Genomic DNA, 17,168 nt, shown 5'->3' with positions numbered 1-17,168 from the left:
ACCTGAAGTAAAAAGTCATGGGGTTGAAATTCATTTACGTTTTCATCAGTGCAATTAAATAGATCTTAGGCCCAAATTTTAACCCTGTCCATTCATCAGGAAGGGGTTCAGTGGTGATTAAAGTAGTGGTATCACCTGCAGGATTTTAACTACGCACTTTTTGGAGGTGGTTGATGCACCTGCCAAAGGCATGTCAGAGTTGTTAATTGTATATTAGTTGTATTAATTGCATGCAGGTGGCAGGCATTAACTGGGGATTCATTTGAGTTCTGATAAATAGGAACAGTCCAAAACTGTAGTGATTGTGTTAGGAGGTACATGTTTGGAAATAAATACTTGCCAACGTGTGTAAACATTGACTCCAGTTCTATCCTTTGTCACCTGGCTTTCTGGAGTATAGCATGGTAGTGGAGGATGGTTTCCTAAAGGTGAAGGTTAGAAACCAGGGTCGGGATTTTCCGGCTCCGCCTGCCACCAGGATCTTCCAGTCGTGTCAAAAGTTCATGCCTGGGTGGGGCTGGAGAATCCCAGCCTACAAAAATAAAATTCTAGGCCAGAATCTTCGGGTCGGCGTGCAGGGGCGGGCCCCACTCACCGACACGTAAAATGACAGGTGGTGATGTCGGGCGTGTGTCCCGACGTCACCGCGTGTCATTCAGATCTTAAGTTCAGCGAGTGTGCACTGAAGTCAAAGGACTAAAAGCCATTTAAATATCAATTAAAATAATTAACAGAGCTGCCAGTCCAACCTTAAGGTTGGCGGGCAGGTGAGGAGCCCAGGCGGCCTTTGCATTTACCATAAAACCTCATCCACGGGCAGGATGAGGTTTCATGAAGGTTTTTAAACTTTAATAAAAATTTTTAATAAAATTCATAGACATGTCCCAGCTCATGTGACACTGTCACATCAGGGGACATGTCTTAAATTTTTCTTTTCTTTATTTAAATTTTTCAAAATCAAACTAATCCCCATGAGGCAGTTGTGTGTCTCAGGGAGATTTCTGTGCACTTTCATCCGTCCATGTAAAATGGCAGCATGCAGCCGATCGGGGGCGGTGATTGGCTGCGCCCACTCCGGCTCAGCCCCCCTTAAAGGGGAGAAAATTCTCCCCCTGGTGGCCTTTGTGGAAAATGGCAGAAAATAGATGTTAATTGTTGGGATATGATTACCGGCCAATGTTCTCAGAGTCTGAACCATATGACCAGTGGATGAATGAATTGGATATGTTGAAAGGGTTATTACATTACCAAAGGAAAAACAAGGTATACCTGTCGCTTCCTACAAGAAGTATAATCAGAAATAAAGTATTTTGTGAAATGCATATGTGACAGTTGGGTAGTGATGAAGATTTGGACCTTATATTCAAGTTTTTGGGCAACACTTACAAGAAAGATGATATGTAAATTGCCTATGAGGGATCACAGAATTTGGTTGATTTTGGAAACAGATGGTCATTCAATGGATGAGTAATCATGAATGTTAACAGATTATATAAAAGATTGACAAAATTCAATTTGGGGATTGCTGGACTGGTGCTAACATTTAATTTACTGGACTGTGCTGAGGTGTCTCATATGGACAGACAACTAGCTCCAACTGATGTTAGATTCTAGCAGATGGAAAACCTGTTTAATCAGATGTCTACTGCCTTAAAAAAATTTCTGGGGAAAGTCATTTCCTTCGGCCTTCATGGAACAAATGAGACATTCCACAATGACACAAAGAGTGGAAGACTCAATGATTGTCAGATTTCAAAATAGTCCAGATAATGGATGCAGGCATCAATACACTGGAAGGATTAAAAACAGGCAGATTGAGGATGAAACCATCTTTTATTACAGCAGAAGACAGACTTCAAACAAAAATAATGGCTGAATGAATGCCAGGAATGCACAAGAAACAGTTAATAGGTGCTTCAGATGTGACTCAAAGTATCATTATATGGTGAACTGCCCAAAGCAAAGTGGCAGGATCCTCAAAATAACTCATAATCAAATGGCTATGTTGACACGGGTTACATCCTTACTAAAGAGAAAACAGATATGGAGAACAAGCCTTGGTGTTGTTGCTTCCTGCAAGAAGTAAAATCACAAGTAAAGTATTTTGTGAAGATGCCCATCAGTTGAATAGATATTAGGTTCGTACCTTCTATTAGAATTCTTTGTTGAATTCTGAGTAAGAGGATAAAAATAATGATGAGACCGAACAAGTTTATGGTTACAAGGAGTTTTAATCCTTTGATGAATATATTAGCTGTGGAATCCTTTAATTCTGCAGTACTGGATATTGCTTGAACTTCAGCAATGTATAGGGCAGATTGGTTAAGATGTTATCTTGAAAGCAAATTGTCTTAAACTTACATAGACTTTTTGCTCGGCTGACTTGCTAAAGATTAAAAATCCTGCTAAAAGATGCAAGTGCAATAATTAAGACTGTGTGAGACTAATAGAAGAGAATGGCGAGAATGTGAAATCTCTAAATCATAAGCCTTCCATTGGATTGTGATTTTAGCAATATGGTCACATTGGTTCTAAACAAAGGCAAAAATATTTCCATCCTGCATTTTATCGTCCTGATGGTCCGATTTAGTCTTCCTACAATAAAAACATAGTAAATAGAAAAGGGCTCTTTTCGACAAAATCATAGAGAAATGGATAGGACAAGACAAGTATACAGCAAAGCTTCCGACTAATAATGGAGGGGAATTTGCCAAGGACGTGTTCAGAGACTTGTAAAAATATAAGCACCATGGTCATGAATACTGCAGCTGAAAGTTCTTCCAGCAAAGGACTCTGTGAAAGGAATCATGCAGGGATTGATGAAATGCTACATAAAATGTTAGCTGATCAGCCAGACCGCAAGTCAACAGCTACCCTGGCATGGGTGATTCATGCAAAGAATTCACTCAAGATCATTAAAGGATCTATTAGTCTTTGGGCGAAATCCCAAATTGCCTTCTGTGCAATAGACTTCCTCTCTAGAATGTACTGCACTTAGTCCCATTTTTTTCTGCACATTTGAAAGCTTAACATTCAGGGAGATGAGTTTTCATCAAGACTGAGATCTTACAGAAAATTTGAAGAGCAGTGAGGTACCATATAAGTCTGTCTGAGGCAAAATTTAATTCAAGAGATCTGATGTATTATAAAAGGGAGGGTCATAGGAAATGGTCACGATGGTAAGACAGTACTTCTCAAAGATGATATTCAAACTGCTAAGGTTCATTCCTCACCATTGACTGGAATTAATTGCAAAATCTTGGACTTTGAACAGCTGATAGAAGTAAACATCATATCTCAAATATATGTGTTTTGTGTTGAGGGTTCTGAGGAACAGAATATAGTAGATCAAGGGTTGGATGGTAGTAATGTGAATGATCATGATACACATGACAGAGCTATCACATCCAAACACCAATTGCCCAGCTGGTCACTCGCATGACATATAGTCCAGAGGAGTTTAAAGGTTGGAAGGATTTGGAATGTGTTGGAAAAGCTAATGACAAGTTTAAATATTGTTTGAATATTCAGGATTATGACCAAGAAGCAAGTTCCATGGACTGGAAAAATGAGATGAGAGAATGGAGAGTGCACAGTGTGAGAATTGAAGTGATGCTTGTGTCAGAAAATGATCATAAACTGAAGAGAGAACTTCTGATAGTGCAAGAGGATGATTTCACATTAGTGATCCCTGCAAATATGGAATGGAAGTAGAGGCTGTAGCTTGAATCATTCAGAATATGAAATAAAGGCTAAGGAACAGTCTCACAATAGAATTAGAAGCCAAAGTCCTCATGACCAGGTGGTTTTGGTGGTTGCCAATAAACTTGAAATTAAACTAAGAAAGATGAAAAAAGGGAGTTAGATGATTGGAGAGAATTTGGTGTTTATTCCGAGGTACCAGTTAAGGGTCAACCAGTATTTTCACAAAGGTGGATTTGTACTGAACAGGTTCTTCTATGTGGGGCTTATAAGGCTGAAGCAATGTTAGTTGCTAAAGATTTTGAAGAGTGACTGGGTGACACAGATGTAAGGGTGGATTCTCCTGCAACTGGAAAATCTTTAATCTTAAAAATCCTTTTTAGCTCTTGACCACATATTCGTGGGAGTGTAGATCATTCAACATAAAAGCTCTTCTGTAGCACAATACTTTTCATAGAAAAGTGTTTCTGAAACTACCTGAAAAACTACGGAAACTAAACAAATGTGTTTGTGACCTGAATAATGCTTCGAGGTTTTTTTGGTGAGAACTGTTTTCCCAAAAATAGGTTGTATTCTACTAAAGCCAGATGCCACAACATTTTTTTTTGGTATTATGGAGGAAATTTTTCAGGCATCTTCATGATGCATGTTTATGATTTCTTACAGTGTTGTTCTACAGAATTTGAGAAATGTGTTCTTATTAAGAATGAGGTAGAATTTAAAATTGGGTGTCAGGCTTGTGGGGCTTTTAAATATGTTAGTTTTGATATTAAGCAAAGTAGATCTGGAATAATCTTATGGGGAGAATTTTCTCCCTGTTAAGGCCCGCCCAATGTGATGCGCGTGGAAGAGGCACGGAGCTGCCTCAGGGAGATTAAGTTTAGTTTTAAAGTTTCAAAAATGAAAGAATAAAATTATTCAGACATGTCCCCTCATGTGACAGTGTCACATGAGCTGGGACATGTTTATGAATTGTCAGAAAATGTTTTATTTAATTAATAAAACCTCATGAAACCTCATTCCACCCATGGATGAGGTTTCATGCAAAATGCAAAGGCCACTTGGGCTCTTCACCTACCTGCCAACCCTAAGGTTGGAGGGGCAGCATTGAGAATCAGTTTAATGAGTTTATTAATGGCTTTAACGGGTTTTTGACAGTTCGGTGGGCACGCAGCTGACTATGGTGCACGCCGGCCGAAAGAATGGTCGGAATGACATGCAGTGATGTTGGAATGCACGCCGAACATAAAAGTTTGCCCTATATCTACAATCCTATTTATAGAGTATTACTCCCATTCAGTTAATCATACTGAATTGTCACAGAAGGATGATGTCATAAATAAAAGACAAAGCAATTGTGAAGCTTGATTGGTCAGTTGAGCTGCTTGTGCACTTGGACTTGGCCAGGTGCTACTAGTGATCTGTTGGAGTTAAGTACTACGATGAAACACTCTAAATTAGAAAATATTATAAGGGCAATTAAAACATTAAGGAAGTTAAATCTGGATGAAGGCCCAATTAAGTTCACATCCTAAGGTGACATGTAGAACAGTTATTTTTAGCGATGCTTCACATGCTATTCTCCTGATGTGTATTCTATTGCAGCTGGCTTTATAATATTTCTGATAGGTGAGGATGGAAAAAATTGTCCTTTAGCTTGGGGAGCAAAGAAAATTAAAAGGATTATTAAATGTACTCTGGCTGTAAGAAAGACTGGCTGTTGTGGCAGCAGCGGATATAGGATTCCATTTGTCCAGTACTTTAAGTGAGATTCTATACAATAGGCACACTAAATATAGTATACCCACTGAATGGAATGTAGAAAATCACTCTTTGTGTGATAATATACACTCTACAAAAAGTGTGAGTGAGAAAGGTTACAGCGTGACCTGCTGTCATGAATCAATACGCTTGGAGAGAAAGGAACCTTTAAAATTAAATGGGTGGATGCAAGACACCAAATATCCTACAGTGTTACAAAAAGAAATGCATGTGTAAAGAAATTGTTAGGGGTCCTACAGGGTATCTTGCAGTGTAATGCTTTGTACAGATTATAGTGGTGCTTGATGTAATTTGTTGTGAAATTTTGGTTTTTCAAAAAAAGCTCCTATTTCTTTATTTCAAGTGAAAGGTGGGAATCTGTTAATTGTATGTTGATTGTTTTTAATTGTATGCAGGTGGAGGGCATTAACTGGGGATTCATTTGTGCTCCGATAGATAGGAACAGACTGAAACTGGTGGTTGAGTTAGGATGTGCAGTTTAGTAAATAAATGTTTATAAATATGTGTGAAGATTGGTTCTATTTCTATTCTTCACTACCTGGGTTTTTGGAGCATAACAGGGATCTCATAAATATATTTAAAATATGGTCCAATATTGCAATTAGGATTCCATCGCAATTCTAACTAAGAGGTGCCCAATGCCAGGCCCATCAGTAAAACCATGCAGCAAGTAAATCCAAAGTCATAAAAGGCCCAGAATGTTGAATAATTTTCACTTCTACCTTTCCTACATTCTGGAATCCCCGCTTGACTTTGTAAGAAACCTACACTTTACAGGGTCATTTAAGTAGAAGTGAAGTTTTCAGAAGCAGACAGCTGCTAAGCTGGGAGTTCCTACATCTGCAGGCCATGAAGAACTTGATATAGCATCTACACCCAGTGACACAAAGAGTAAGGGCCTTCAGGGAACCTATTACAGGAAACTTTTCATTGTTTTAAAGTTGCTCAGCATCATTATAGGTTTGAGATTGTAAGAGACCTTAAAACCAAGCTTAAAAAGATGATCAGACTGTTTCAGATGGAACTACTTTCAAGGCGCGGTGAATATACCAAATGGACTTCCCAGGTCTGAAAAAAAGGGACATTTGGCTTGATATTTACAGGAACGCACAATTGAAAGGAATTCATTGAAATCAATGTAAGTCCTAATCTGCAAGCCAGCAATTTTCTGACCAGTGCCTTCTGCAAATGCTGTTCCTCAATTGAAATGCCCAGAAGTTGGTCAGCTCTTATATACAGAGGGGAGGGGGGAGTTATTATCAAGAGTCAGGATGTGAATCAGAGCACATCTGAATGCACCATTACAATCATGAAATTTAGGGTAATTGTGATAGAAAAAATGTCATTGTAGTCATGAAGTCTGCCATATCAAACTTGTTTAACCTTAATTTTGCAGCTTTCGGTGATGTGATAAGTGAAGTTTGTCGTGCAGCTGGTAAGTGTTCTCAGAAGAAGCCTTGCACTATATTTTCATCACTCTCTGGTGCTTATAAATTGAGTATAGAAACTATGTTTCTGTTAACAATACAGCTCAGACTGCAACAGATCTGAAGGTACAGAGTACAGAACATGGTATCAGAATCTACTCCTTTGTTTCTTACTACTTGGACGATTTGAAGATCATTTGGTACCACAAGTAAGAGATCACTTTCTTCAGTACATTTGACACTGGAATTTGGGAGCAATGTACATTTGAGGAACTGACCTCCATTTCCGATTCACGAACTCACACTCCCACATGTGTGACTCACAAAACCTACCGCTTTTCTTTATTTTGTTTTCACAGGGAAAGGGTAGAGAGGTACAAGGTTTTGTGCCTGTTATTGGAACTGTCATCTTATTAGATTGTGAGGAAACTAGAACTAAAACACGCCCTAAAGTGTAGATTATTTTATAATGCCTACTGTCTTTCTCCAGAGACACAAAGCTTGCGTCCACAGACAGAGTGAAGAGCGGTGTTACAGGAGAGCAGCTCTGGCTGCAGATTAATGAACCCACCGAGAAGGATACAGGCAAATACACTCTTGAACTCTTTGATGGAAAAACAGGACACAAAAGATCAGTTGATTTATCAGGGACAGGTAGGAAAAGCAGATTTACTTCCATTCCTGTTTTTTTAATATTGTAATAAAGTTGATCCATCCACGTGTTGGTACCAGCCCAGCAGTTCTGGGAGGACTTTTGGCAGCAGATCCGGGAAAAACTTCAGCTCCCCCATTGTTGTAGCTCATTCCTCATATATATGGGTTCAGGAAAATTTGCACATTGCTGGCCGGCATCTGTGCCGCTTTTGTCTAAATAAATGAACCATAATATTATGACAGCTAAAATGAACAAACAGGAGTAAAGCACTTTGTGCCACATTATAATAGTTTTTGTTTTTGTGACTTGAGTTATGTTGTCAAAGGGAACATTTCCTCTTTCCAATGTTTGCAAAGTTCCTCAGGAAAATGTGTTGGAAACAATCTCAACGTCTTTCTGGTGGACATTTGATTTACAGAGACTATGAGCCTAAAGAATATAATAATCACATAGGTACAGACAGGGCTTTACCAAGTTGAGATTGAGACCTGTTGAGGAAGCTTCTAGTCCATGCTGTAATTGAGCTGAGAGTGTTCAATATTAGCACTACCAAAGGTGGAGAATAAAAGCATTGCATTCCTCTGACTGATATTGCTCCTTTTTATAAGTGGGAACAATTCCTAACATTAGAAACAAATGAAAAGTGTTAGTGGTAAATATAAGTACAGTAAACTTGCTTGATGAGTGTGGTCATTCGTTTCATGTAATGATTTTATTCATCAATAGAATAATACTGATGAGGATAATGGTCTAGAATTTCATCTTTTGATTATGGATGGGTGAAAAAATTAACCTCTCTCAATTGGCTACAAGAATAAAGATATTATTCAGAGGTTTGTGAAACTGTCTCCTGGGTGATGATGGAATCATAAATAATAGTTATATAGTATGGATGCCATCTGACCATGTTATCATCTAGTAATACCACACACAGACTGCTTTAAAGCTACTTTGTGGATAGAGGGCAAAGTTTAAAACACCAAACAGTCATTTATTATGTATGAAAATATTTTTTCGTATTTTGTTAGTTTTATTGATATTAAAGGATGTTTAATTGCTTCTGACAAGTACAGTAAAGTACCAGAATTAATGCTACTTATAGGCTTCTGTTAAGGTTGAACCATTTGCTGATTCTAGTCCACTACACTTTGTGCCACGCATTTCAAATTCCACAGTACGTGATGTTTATTAGCACAACAAACCAGGTGAGGACTGTCAAAACCAGTAGTTAATTCAGCTAATTGAATGTGCTCCACCATTTTGCTGACCATATTACACTAAAGCACTTTCCTTCACTTAGATCTTTCCATAACATCTGGCTTTCCGCCAAACTAGGACAGGTAAATGTCCTATTCTAAGGCCTTAGCTCTGTAACCAGTTGTATTAGGAGATAGTCTTCAATTACAATGGTTTTGTATTCATCAGGGAGGTGCTTAGCCTCAGTTTGATGACTTCAGCTTTATCCTGATCTCATATCATGTGGGCATGGAAGTTGTATCCTATAATTTTATGATGAATTAGTGCAGCACTATAGAACCTCAATGGACTATACTCTCAGTTATCAAATCAGAGGTGTGACCTGTGAAAAATTAAATCTGATAGCAGCAGTGGCGATAATATAAACATATTAGATATATTGTCAATTTGTCGCCTGGGTGTAAATTTGGCATTGCAGATTGACAGCTCTTTTGAATGGTTAGGAATGAAAATCAGACAGTTTCTATGACAGGCAGCTAATCTGCAAAGCCAGTTCTTTACCAAGCAGGAAATTGAAATGGTTTTCATTTCAATGTAGTTGGTGAACTAATGTATCACACATTTAACAACCACTCCTGTCTCTCTCCTTCTGAAAGTATTTGATGAAGCCTTCGCAGAATTCCAGAGGCTGAAGTAAGTACACCAATTTTACTAAAAACTGTTATTGATTCCTTGCTGGATTATGACTCCACAGGTGCTGGTTTCCTTCATTCTCTATATGTGACCTTAGATAGGGTATGACAAACATATACTTTGTACGCAAACAGGCACTTTTTAGAGTTCAAGCTAACACCTAGCATAATTTAAAAATGTTAAGTGAGTTACTGCATTTCATTTTTTAATGCATTGAAAACATATTAAGGCATTTTCCATTAAATTTACCTGCAATATCCATTTTTCCTGTAGGGGGTGCTATGACACCGGTTTTGCAGTGCTACTTGCTAATGTTAGGAACATCTCACCGGGGTAGATCGGCCTGCAGCAGTTTTTGACTCTTTTTCAGATTTCGGAACATGCAGTTTCATATAAACGTTTTTAGAGGGTGTTAAACCGTTCCAACAACTCATAAATCTATGCGTATAACTATGCCCACTCTCTGACATATATAACCATCGTTTCAACTTCTCACAAGTATTCAACTGGTTATTCCCTTGGGTTACTAATTGTGCTCTGTCACAACAATGTGATAACCTTTTGCGTTCCTGCACCTCACTTTCATTCAGCAGTAGGATAACCTTAGCCAGTGGAGCCACCCTGTGAAGATGCCTCTTTCCCCCCTCCCTAGATCTAGTTATCTCCATGCTTTCTAACCCTGCTTGTCTTTGTTCTTGACTCTCACTCTCTCTCTCCATGAAATGTCACAGGCAGTTAAACAATGTTTCTTGAACATTTCTTATTTTCAATACTGCTGGCTTAATTTCTCCTTTAATATTCTTATCAAATCAGTCATTATTTATGGAACTGTGCACATTCTAATGGCCTAATGGTAGTGAAAAAAGAAATTGTAAAAGACAGCAGATTGGCAGTCATTGTAAAATTTGCTCAATTTTTCTTATGCTGAAATTGCAATCCATTCCATCAGGTTACCACCCAAGCAGTGAAGGTAAAAATTAGCCCCAGTATAACTAAAGCAGAAGCATGGAAACTGCACTGCTCATTCAGAGAAACCCATTTAGGAAAAGGCCAGTCCTCTATCTGTCAATGAAGGAGACTTTGGCTATTCCTGTAATTGTATCACGTTCTTCATTCTGTAAAGTGGATTAAACAACTAGATGCAAAAGCTAATACATTCACAACATGTGTTCTTTTGCTGGTAACGCTATCTACTGCGTGCTGTAAGCATGTGGCAATTCTCCATATTCTAACAAAACTAATGGCAAGTAAACACTATAAAAAGTCAAAGACAAGAATTACACGCCTAGTCTGAAGCGATCAGAAGAAGGCTCTCATGTAGCCCTATTATTGAAAGTGAGATGAGTAAAACAGAATGGAAAGTTTTTCAATAAGCTAAATGTTACTCAATCTTTATGCAGGAGGCCACTTATTAGATAAGTCTGATAAAATAATAGCCCCAAAAGTACACAAGTCCTGCAGAATATAAATTCAGGCATATTTAAATCACCAAAGCATTAACTTAATTCTTCTTTTGAACAACATAAAGACTGACAATAGATTTCAATTATGAATCTCATTACAACTATATTGTGCCCTCAGTTTGGTCTGATGTTTTAAACAATTTTCTAATTTTAGTTGCATCTGATGCATATGCAAATGGTTACCTTTGCAATGGAACCAGAATATGCTAGAAAGTATCTGTGAGAAGCAAAGACAAATGAAGCGTTGAGACAAAGTCAGTCTTTCATTCAGTCTTGTCCTCTGTGCAGTGGGGCAGGTTGAGGGATTGACCATTCAGGCAACTTTTAGGAAAGCAATAATCTGGTAGGTCTATTGGAAATGGTTAAACATAAATACCATTTATTTTCCCTACTTTTAGAATTGAAAAAAATTATAAAGGAATGAGAATGATTTAAAATGAATTGTAGCATGCCAATTTTCAATGTACAGACGAAAAATTTGGGGTGACAAACATGCCTCTTGACTAATTTAAACATTTTCTCAACATTGGACGGGCAGTGGGGTAGGGTGGGGGAGAGAGGAGAAAAGGGTAGGCATTTGAAACAAACAATTCTAAACTTGCAACCTCCATCCCTCAGATTAGATAATTCAGTAGTTATTCAGTCCTGAGTCCATCTGTTGTCCATGCACATGTATTTTCAACAATTGTTGTTAGATAGCAGTTTGAAGCAACAGCACATTAAATTTTTCACTTCATAATCTTAGAGGTGGCAGTAGTGTGGTGGTATTGTTGCTGGACTAATAATGCAGACACCCAGGGTAGTGCTTTGGGAGCCTGGGTTTGAATCCACCATGGCAGCTTATGAAACCTGAATTCAATGAAAATCTGGAATTAAAAGTCTAATGATGTTGTAAAAACCCACCTGGATCACAGATACCCTTTAAGGAAGGAAATCTGCTGTCCTTGCCTGGTCTGGCCTACATGTGATTCCAGGCCTACAGCAATGTGGTTGACTGGGATGGGCAATAAGTGGTGTCCTAGGCAGTGATGCCCACATCCCATGAACAAATAAAAAGAAAAGTCCATGCTCAGATAAGCAAATACAACACATACTGGAGATTGAGCCTGTTTGAATGATCTTACTCATATGAACTTTCAAAACATCAGACTGGAAAAGATTGCTGGTTTATCTAGCTTGTTGCATATGATGCCTTGAGTATCACATCAAGAAACTCCCTTAGGCTGCTGTGTAGTCTCCTGGGTAAAACAGATCAAAACCCAAGGCCAATTCGGGGGAAAGAAATGTGGAACAGGACCTGCTTCTTGTAGAATGTGGTCAGTGTGTCAAGTAACATCGGGGAAGCACTGCACTGTTTTTTATTGGTTTATCATAGACCTTGCGGTAACAGTAAATCAGTAATTAAATTAAAACTAAAGCATTTGTAAATAAATATACTCATTTCACAGAATTGTCATTTGTTACCAATGTATTGTGTTTGTATCTTTTTTTTTAAAGTCTCAAAAGTTTCTGCATTTAGTCAGTCACAAAAAATCAGATAACATTACCACCCTGATTACTTCTCATTTCTCCTTTTTCAATACCACCGAAAGGAAAATCGAGTGGATGTCTGTTTTTATGGTATCATTGTTTTGGTGATATCAAAATATATTTGTAATTCTCAACGTGTATGCATAGAATTGCTTCATATGCACATTAACATTTTTTGTTTTAATTTATTTTACTTTTTTGATTTTTTAATAAACAGACAGGCTGCCATCGCTGAAAGAAGTGAGTATCATGTTCTCAGGTATTTTTAAAAAATATCAAGTATTTTTATATAGTTAAATTGCAGCTTTAATAAATGGATTGTTGAGGTAACTGGCATAGTTGTATTTAAAATTGTCAATCTTTTCTGAGGGTATAAATTCAATATTTTCTCTAAAAATTCCATAATTTTGCTGGACTGTGTATAGGAACATCAGGACAGGAGGACCTCTGGGACACCCTGGTCCACTCCTCCATCACCCCCTACTCCTCAACCCCCACCTTCGGCACCTCCCCATGCCCACACAAAAGATGCAACACCTGCCCCTTCACTTCCTCTCTCCTCACCGTCCAAGGGCCCAAACACTCCTTTCAAGTGAAGCAGCCTTTCACTTGCATTTCCCCCAACTTAGTCTACTGCATTCGTTGCTCCCAATGCGGTCACCTCTACATTGGAGAGACCAAACACAAACTGGGCGACTGCTTTGCAGAACACCTGCGGTCTGTCCGCAAGAAAGACCCAAACCTCCCTGTCGCTTGCCATTTTAACACTCCACCCTGCTCTCTTGCCCATATTTCTGTCCTTGGCTTGCTGCATTGTTCCAGTGAAGCCCAATGCAAACTGGAGGAACAGCACCTCAACTTCTGACTAGGCACTTTACAGCCTTCCAGACTGAATATTGAGTTCAACAATTTTAGATCTTGAACTCCCTCCTCCATCCCCACCCCCTTTCTGTTTCTTCCCCCTTCCTTTTGTTTTTTTCCAATAATTTATATAGATTTTTCTTTTCCCACCTATTTCCATTATTTTTAAATCTATACCTTTTTATGCCCTGTTAGTCTTTCCACCCCATCCCCACTAGAGCTGTACCTTGTGTGTCCTGCCATCCATTCTTAATTAGCACATTCATTTAGATAATATCACCACCTTCAACCACTCTTTGTTCTTTTGTCTGTGACATCTTTTGATTATCTGCTCCTATCACTGGTTGCTTGTCCTTATAACCACTTCTCCCCCCCCCCCCCCCAACCTTAAACTAGCTTACATTTCACCCCTCTCCTAATACTACTCAGTTCTGTCGAAGGCTCATGAGGACTCGAAACGTCAACTTTTTTCTTCTCGGCCGATGCTGCCAGACCTGCTGAGTTTTTCCAGGTAATTTTGTTTTTGTTTTGGATTTCCAGCATCCGCAGTTTTTTGTTTTTATTTTTAGGACAGGAGAATGCCATTTAGCCTTTTGAACCTATTCCACCATTCAATTAGACCATTTCAATTACAAACCCGCAGCTTTGCAATTCTTTTCCAAGATACCCGTGCAGGGGCATAAAAATGTATTGTGATTGACTTACCCTCCAATATTTCACAGTCCCACATCGGAAAAACACTTAACTCCCACCTGGGCTCCCCCCAAGGTGACCAAGTTGAAAGTGGGAATTAAACTTGCTTTTTCCACTGTCTGGTTTTGACCATGTTGGGTTACTATGGCACTTATAACTGTGTCATTTTGTATCAGGAAATCTGCACTTTAAGATGTACCTTCATGTTGTCATGCCTAAGAGAATTTTTTTCTGTTAGATCGTGCTCGTGTTATCGGAGGTTTGCCTGATGTTGTTACAATCCAGGAAGGAAAGGTAAATAAAAGCAGAAAAATGCTGGAAATACAACATCTGCAATATGTTCCTTTTTTAAGGGAGGATACATGTTGTCAGACTGTTGGCTGACAAGTATGATGCTGTTCTACATTTTAACTGTGGCCTTTTAGCATAGAATACAATGAAACAATTTGAGGGCAGAAATTTTGCATTACATTTAAGAGATTTGATTGGTATTAATAATTCCATAGAAGATATTTAACCTCTTTAGTTTTTCAATGAAATACAGAAAATCTTGAGAGCTAATTATAAAATCTAATCCTTGTTTAAGCAGGTGAACCACACACTGAAATAAATAAGATGCTTTAGAGTTTAAAGTAATTACATTTTACAGTTTAATGGCTCATTTGCAGCTTGTTAAGAAAAATTACTTTTTATTATTTCTTTTTAGTCACTTAACCTTACTTGTAATGTCTGGGGAGAACCTGTTCCTGAAGTTTCCTGGCTGAAGAACGACAGGGAGCTGCTGGGAGATGCTCATCTGATACTGAAGTTTGACTCAGGAAAGTTTGCTTCCTTCACTATCACCGATGTCAGAACTACAGACTCTGGCAGATACAGCATCCTCGTAAAAAACAAATATGGCACCGAGACGGGTGATCTTACTGTAAGTGTGTTCATCCCTGAGGACGAAGAAGAGCAAGTTGAACAGGAAAAAACAGTAAAGAAAAAGTGAGGCAATTGTATTGAGGAAGATAGCGAGCGAGCAAGCTCTGGCTAACATATTATCGGCAGTGTGTAAGTTTTGTTGTGGAGGTTTGTTTATTGTTACTTGAAGAATGAAGGTGAGACAGGAGAAATGGTCTTCAAGCAGAAGTTTTTAAGACTTTCATTGGTTCTACTAAACTAGTCACTGAGGGCATCTGAAGCATTTAGTTAGAGAATAGAATTCCTGTAGATAGGTTATTAGCCAATTGTTTCTTTTTGTGTCCTAACTTTCAATGTGAACACCAAATGATGTTGATGCTGTAATCAATAAAATCCCATAGCAATACATGAATAAATGGTGCACAAATCTTTCACACTCACCTCCACCTTATTCCACTGTGTTTTCTTTCAAGGAATGTTGTCACATTTGTTTGTTTGTCACTTCTTTCTAATTCATCAGCTCCCATGTTGTATTTAAGATTACAGTGTCCCTTGCCCAACTCAACTTTATCTATTGAAATTAATAATACTCCTACACTGCCAGGTCCATACTGGAATGAATCTTGTATGGTTGCAATTCAAGGATAGCTCTATTGTAGTATGGTCAAGCAATAGGTTTCTGTTTCACCTGTCTCCAGACAGCTCCAAATTCATGACTTGAAGTCACTACTCTGCCATCTTTGATGGGTTCTTTGCGATTAGATTTTTAGGTTTTTCAGCATGTTGTCATATTTAAGCATATTCAGACATTGAATTAGTTTCTGGAGACAGCTTACTGAGTGACTCTGAATAACTTGAAAACTAGGAACTCGGCTCCTGCAACAAAATGTTTATAACTGTTACAAGAAGAATAACTCATGTAAGCCAGTGATAGAGATTCAGATATGTTAATTGATTCCATATTTCAGTAATAGATTAATTGGAATGCCCAGAAGAGACACTGTAATTTTAACTTGTTCAACTTGGGAGCAGCAGTGTGCACAAATGCATCTGAGTTAACACTTGTTTGTCACTGGTAATCCCTTGTATGAATAAATTTAAGCAATGGTATTTATCCTCCAGTGGTTTCTTGTGGTAAATCTGGTTTAGCCTACTTGCATGGATACTTCATGTAAATCACACTGAATTGAGAGTATTTCGTAGGCAGGATGACAGCTTTAAAACTTCAAGAGATAAAACATTGGTGGTTGTTATATTAACTCATCTCTTGATTATTAAACCCATTACTGACTTCACTCCTATTACTACAGCAATGATTTATTCCAGCCAGTGAGGCACAGGTGCTTCTTGATGTGAAAAGCTTACTAAACTCATTCTTTATTGATTATGCAACACATACACTTTGTTGTCATTTTCACAAACGTGCACTAATATTTCTTTATTGTTCATGGGCGAAACGTCAATTCACATGATTTTGAATGTGCACTAAGCACAGGATGTAGAAAGTAATTTTTGTCAGGATTTAGAAAAATTAATTAAAGGATTGAGGCAGTGATAATTACCTAGATGCGTATTAATGAATCTCTACAAGAATCATTAGTAAAAAGTAAACAAAATAATTTCAAAATTGTACTAAGTAATATTTATATAAGACGTACATATTTTGGGAAACCAGTGTTACCTTGAGGCATAAAAACAAAAAACTGCGGATGCTGGAAATCCAAAACAAAAACAGAATTACCTGGAAAAACTCAGCAGGTCTGGCAGCATCGGCGGAGAAGAAAAAAGTTGACGTTTCGAGTCCTCATGACCCTTCGACAGAACAGTCAGTTCTGTCGAAGGGTCACGAGGACTCGAAACGTCAACTCTTTTCTTCTCCGCCGATGCTGCCAGACCTGCTGAGTTTTTCCAGGTAATTCTGTTTTTGTTACCTTGAGGCATGGTGATGGGATCAGACAATTGACTTTCGCCTGAATACTGTACTTAAATCATTAAAATTAGGGCTGGGATTTTCCAGCCCCATTGTGTTGGGATACGCCACAGGAGATTTGGTGGCTCAGCCAAAAGTCCACTGACTTACGGCAGGATTGGATGATTCCAGCAGTGAGTGGGGCCAGAAATTCCTGCCCTAGGTGGAATAAGATGTGATTGCATTAGGTAATGGACCCAAGACCCAACTAGGGGACTGCTTTCATGGGAATAGAATTATCAGTGTTTATTCACAATAGTTATTTAGCATTAATTCCCAGCAATTGCTGGAAG

The 17,168-nt window shown here is 38.3% G+C and overlaps 1 protein-coding gene across 3 annotated transcripts in view; it reads left to right on the top strand.

Moving 5' to 3' along the window:
• The window catches only part of myom1b (myomesin 1b), a 220,854-nt gene that overhangs the window by 158,483 nt on the left and 45,203 nt on the right, over positions 1–17,168 (top strand). For 2 of the 3 annotated variants that reach the window (XM_041190639.1, XM_041190638.1), the window contains 7 exons: positions 6,881–6,919; positions 7,015–7,120; positions 7,402–7,565; positions 9,420–9,456; positions 12,667–12,689; positions 14,242–14,297; positions 14,710–14,925. In XM_041190639.1, the coding sequence (XP_041046573.1) occupies positions 6,881–6,919; positions 7,015–7,120; positions 7,402–7,565; positions 9,420–9,456; positions 12,667–12,689; positions 14,242–14,297; positions 14,710–14,925 (641 nt within the window). Of the gene's footprint in view, positions 1–6,880; positions 6,920–7,014; positions 7,121–7,401; positions 7,566–9,419; positions 9,457–12,666; positions 12,690–14,241; positions 14,298–14,709; positions 16,021–17,168 lie in introns of those variants that run through there. The other variant, XM_041190640.1, reaches the window with a different exon arrangement.

The sequence above is a fragment of the Carcharodon carcharias genome, chromosome 6, assembly GCF_017639515.1.
Source record: "Carcharodon carcharias isolate sCarCar2 chromosome 6, sCarCar2.pri, whole genome shotgun sequence".
NCBI classification, from domain to species: Eukaryota; Metazoa; Chordata; class Chondrichthyes; order Lamniformes; family Lamnidae; genus Carcharodon; species Carcharodon carcharias.
Note: the sequence above shows the minus strand (reverse complement) of the source record. Positions and strands in the feature narration are given on the sequence as shown.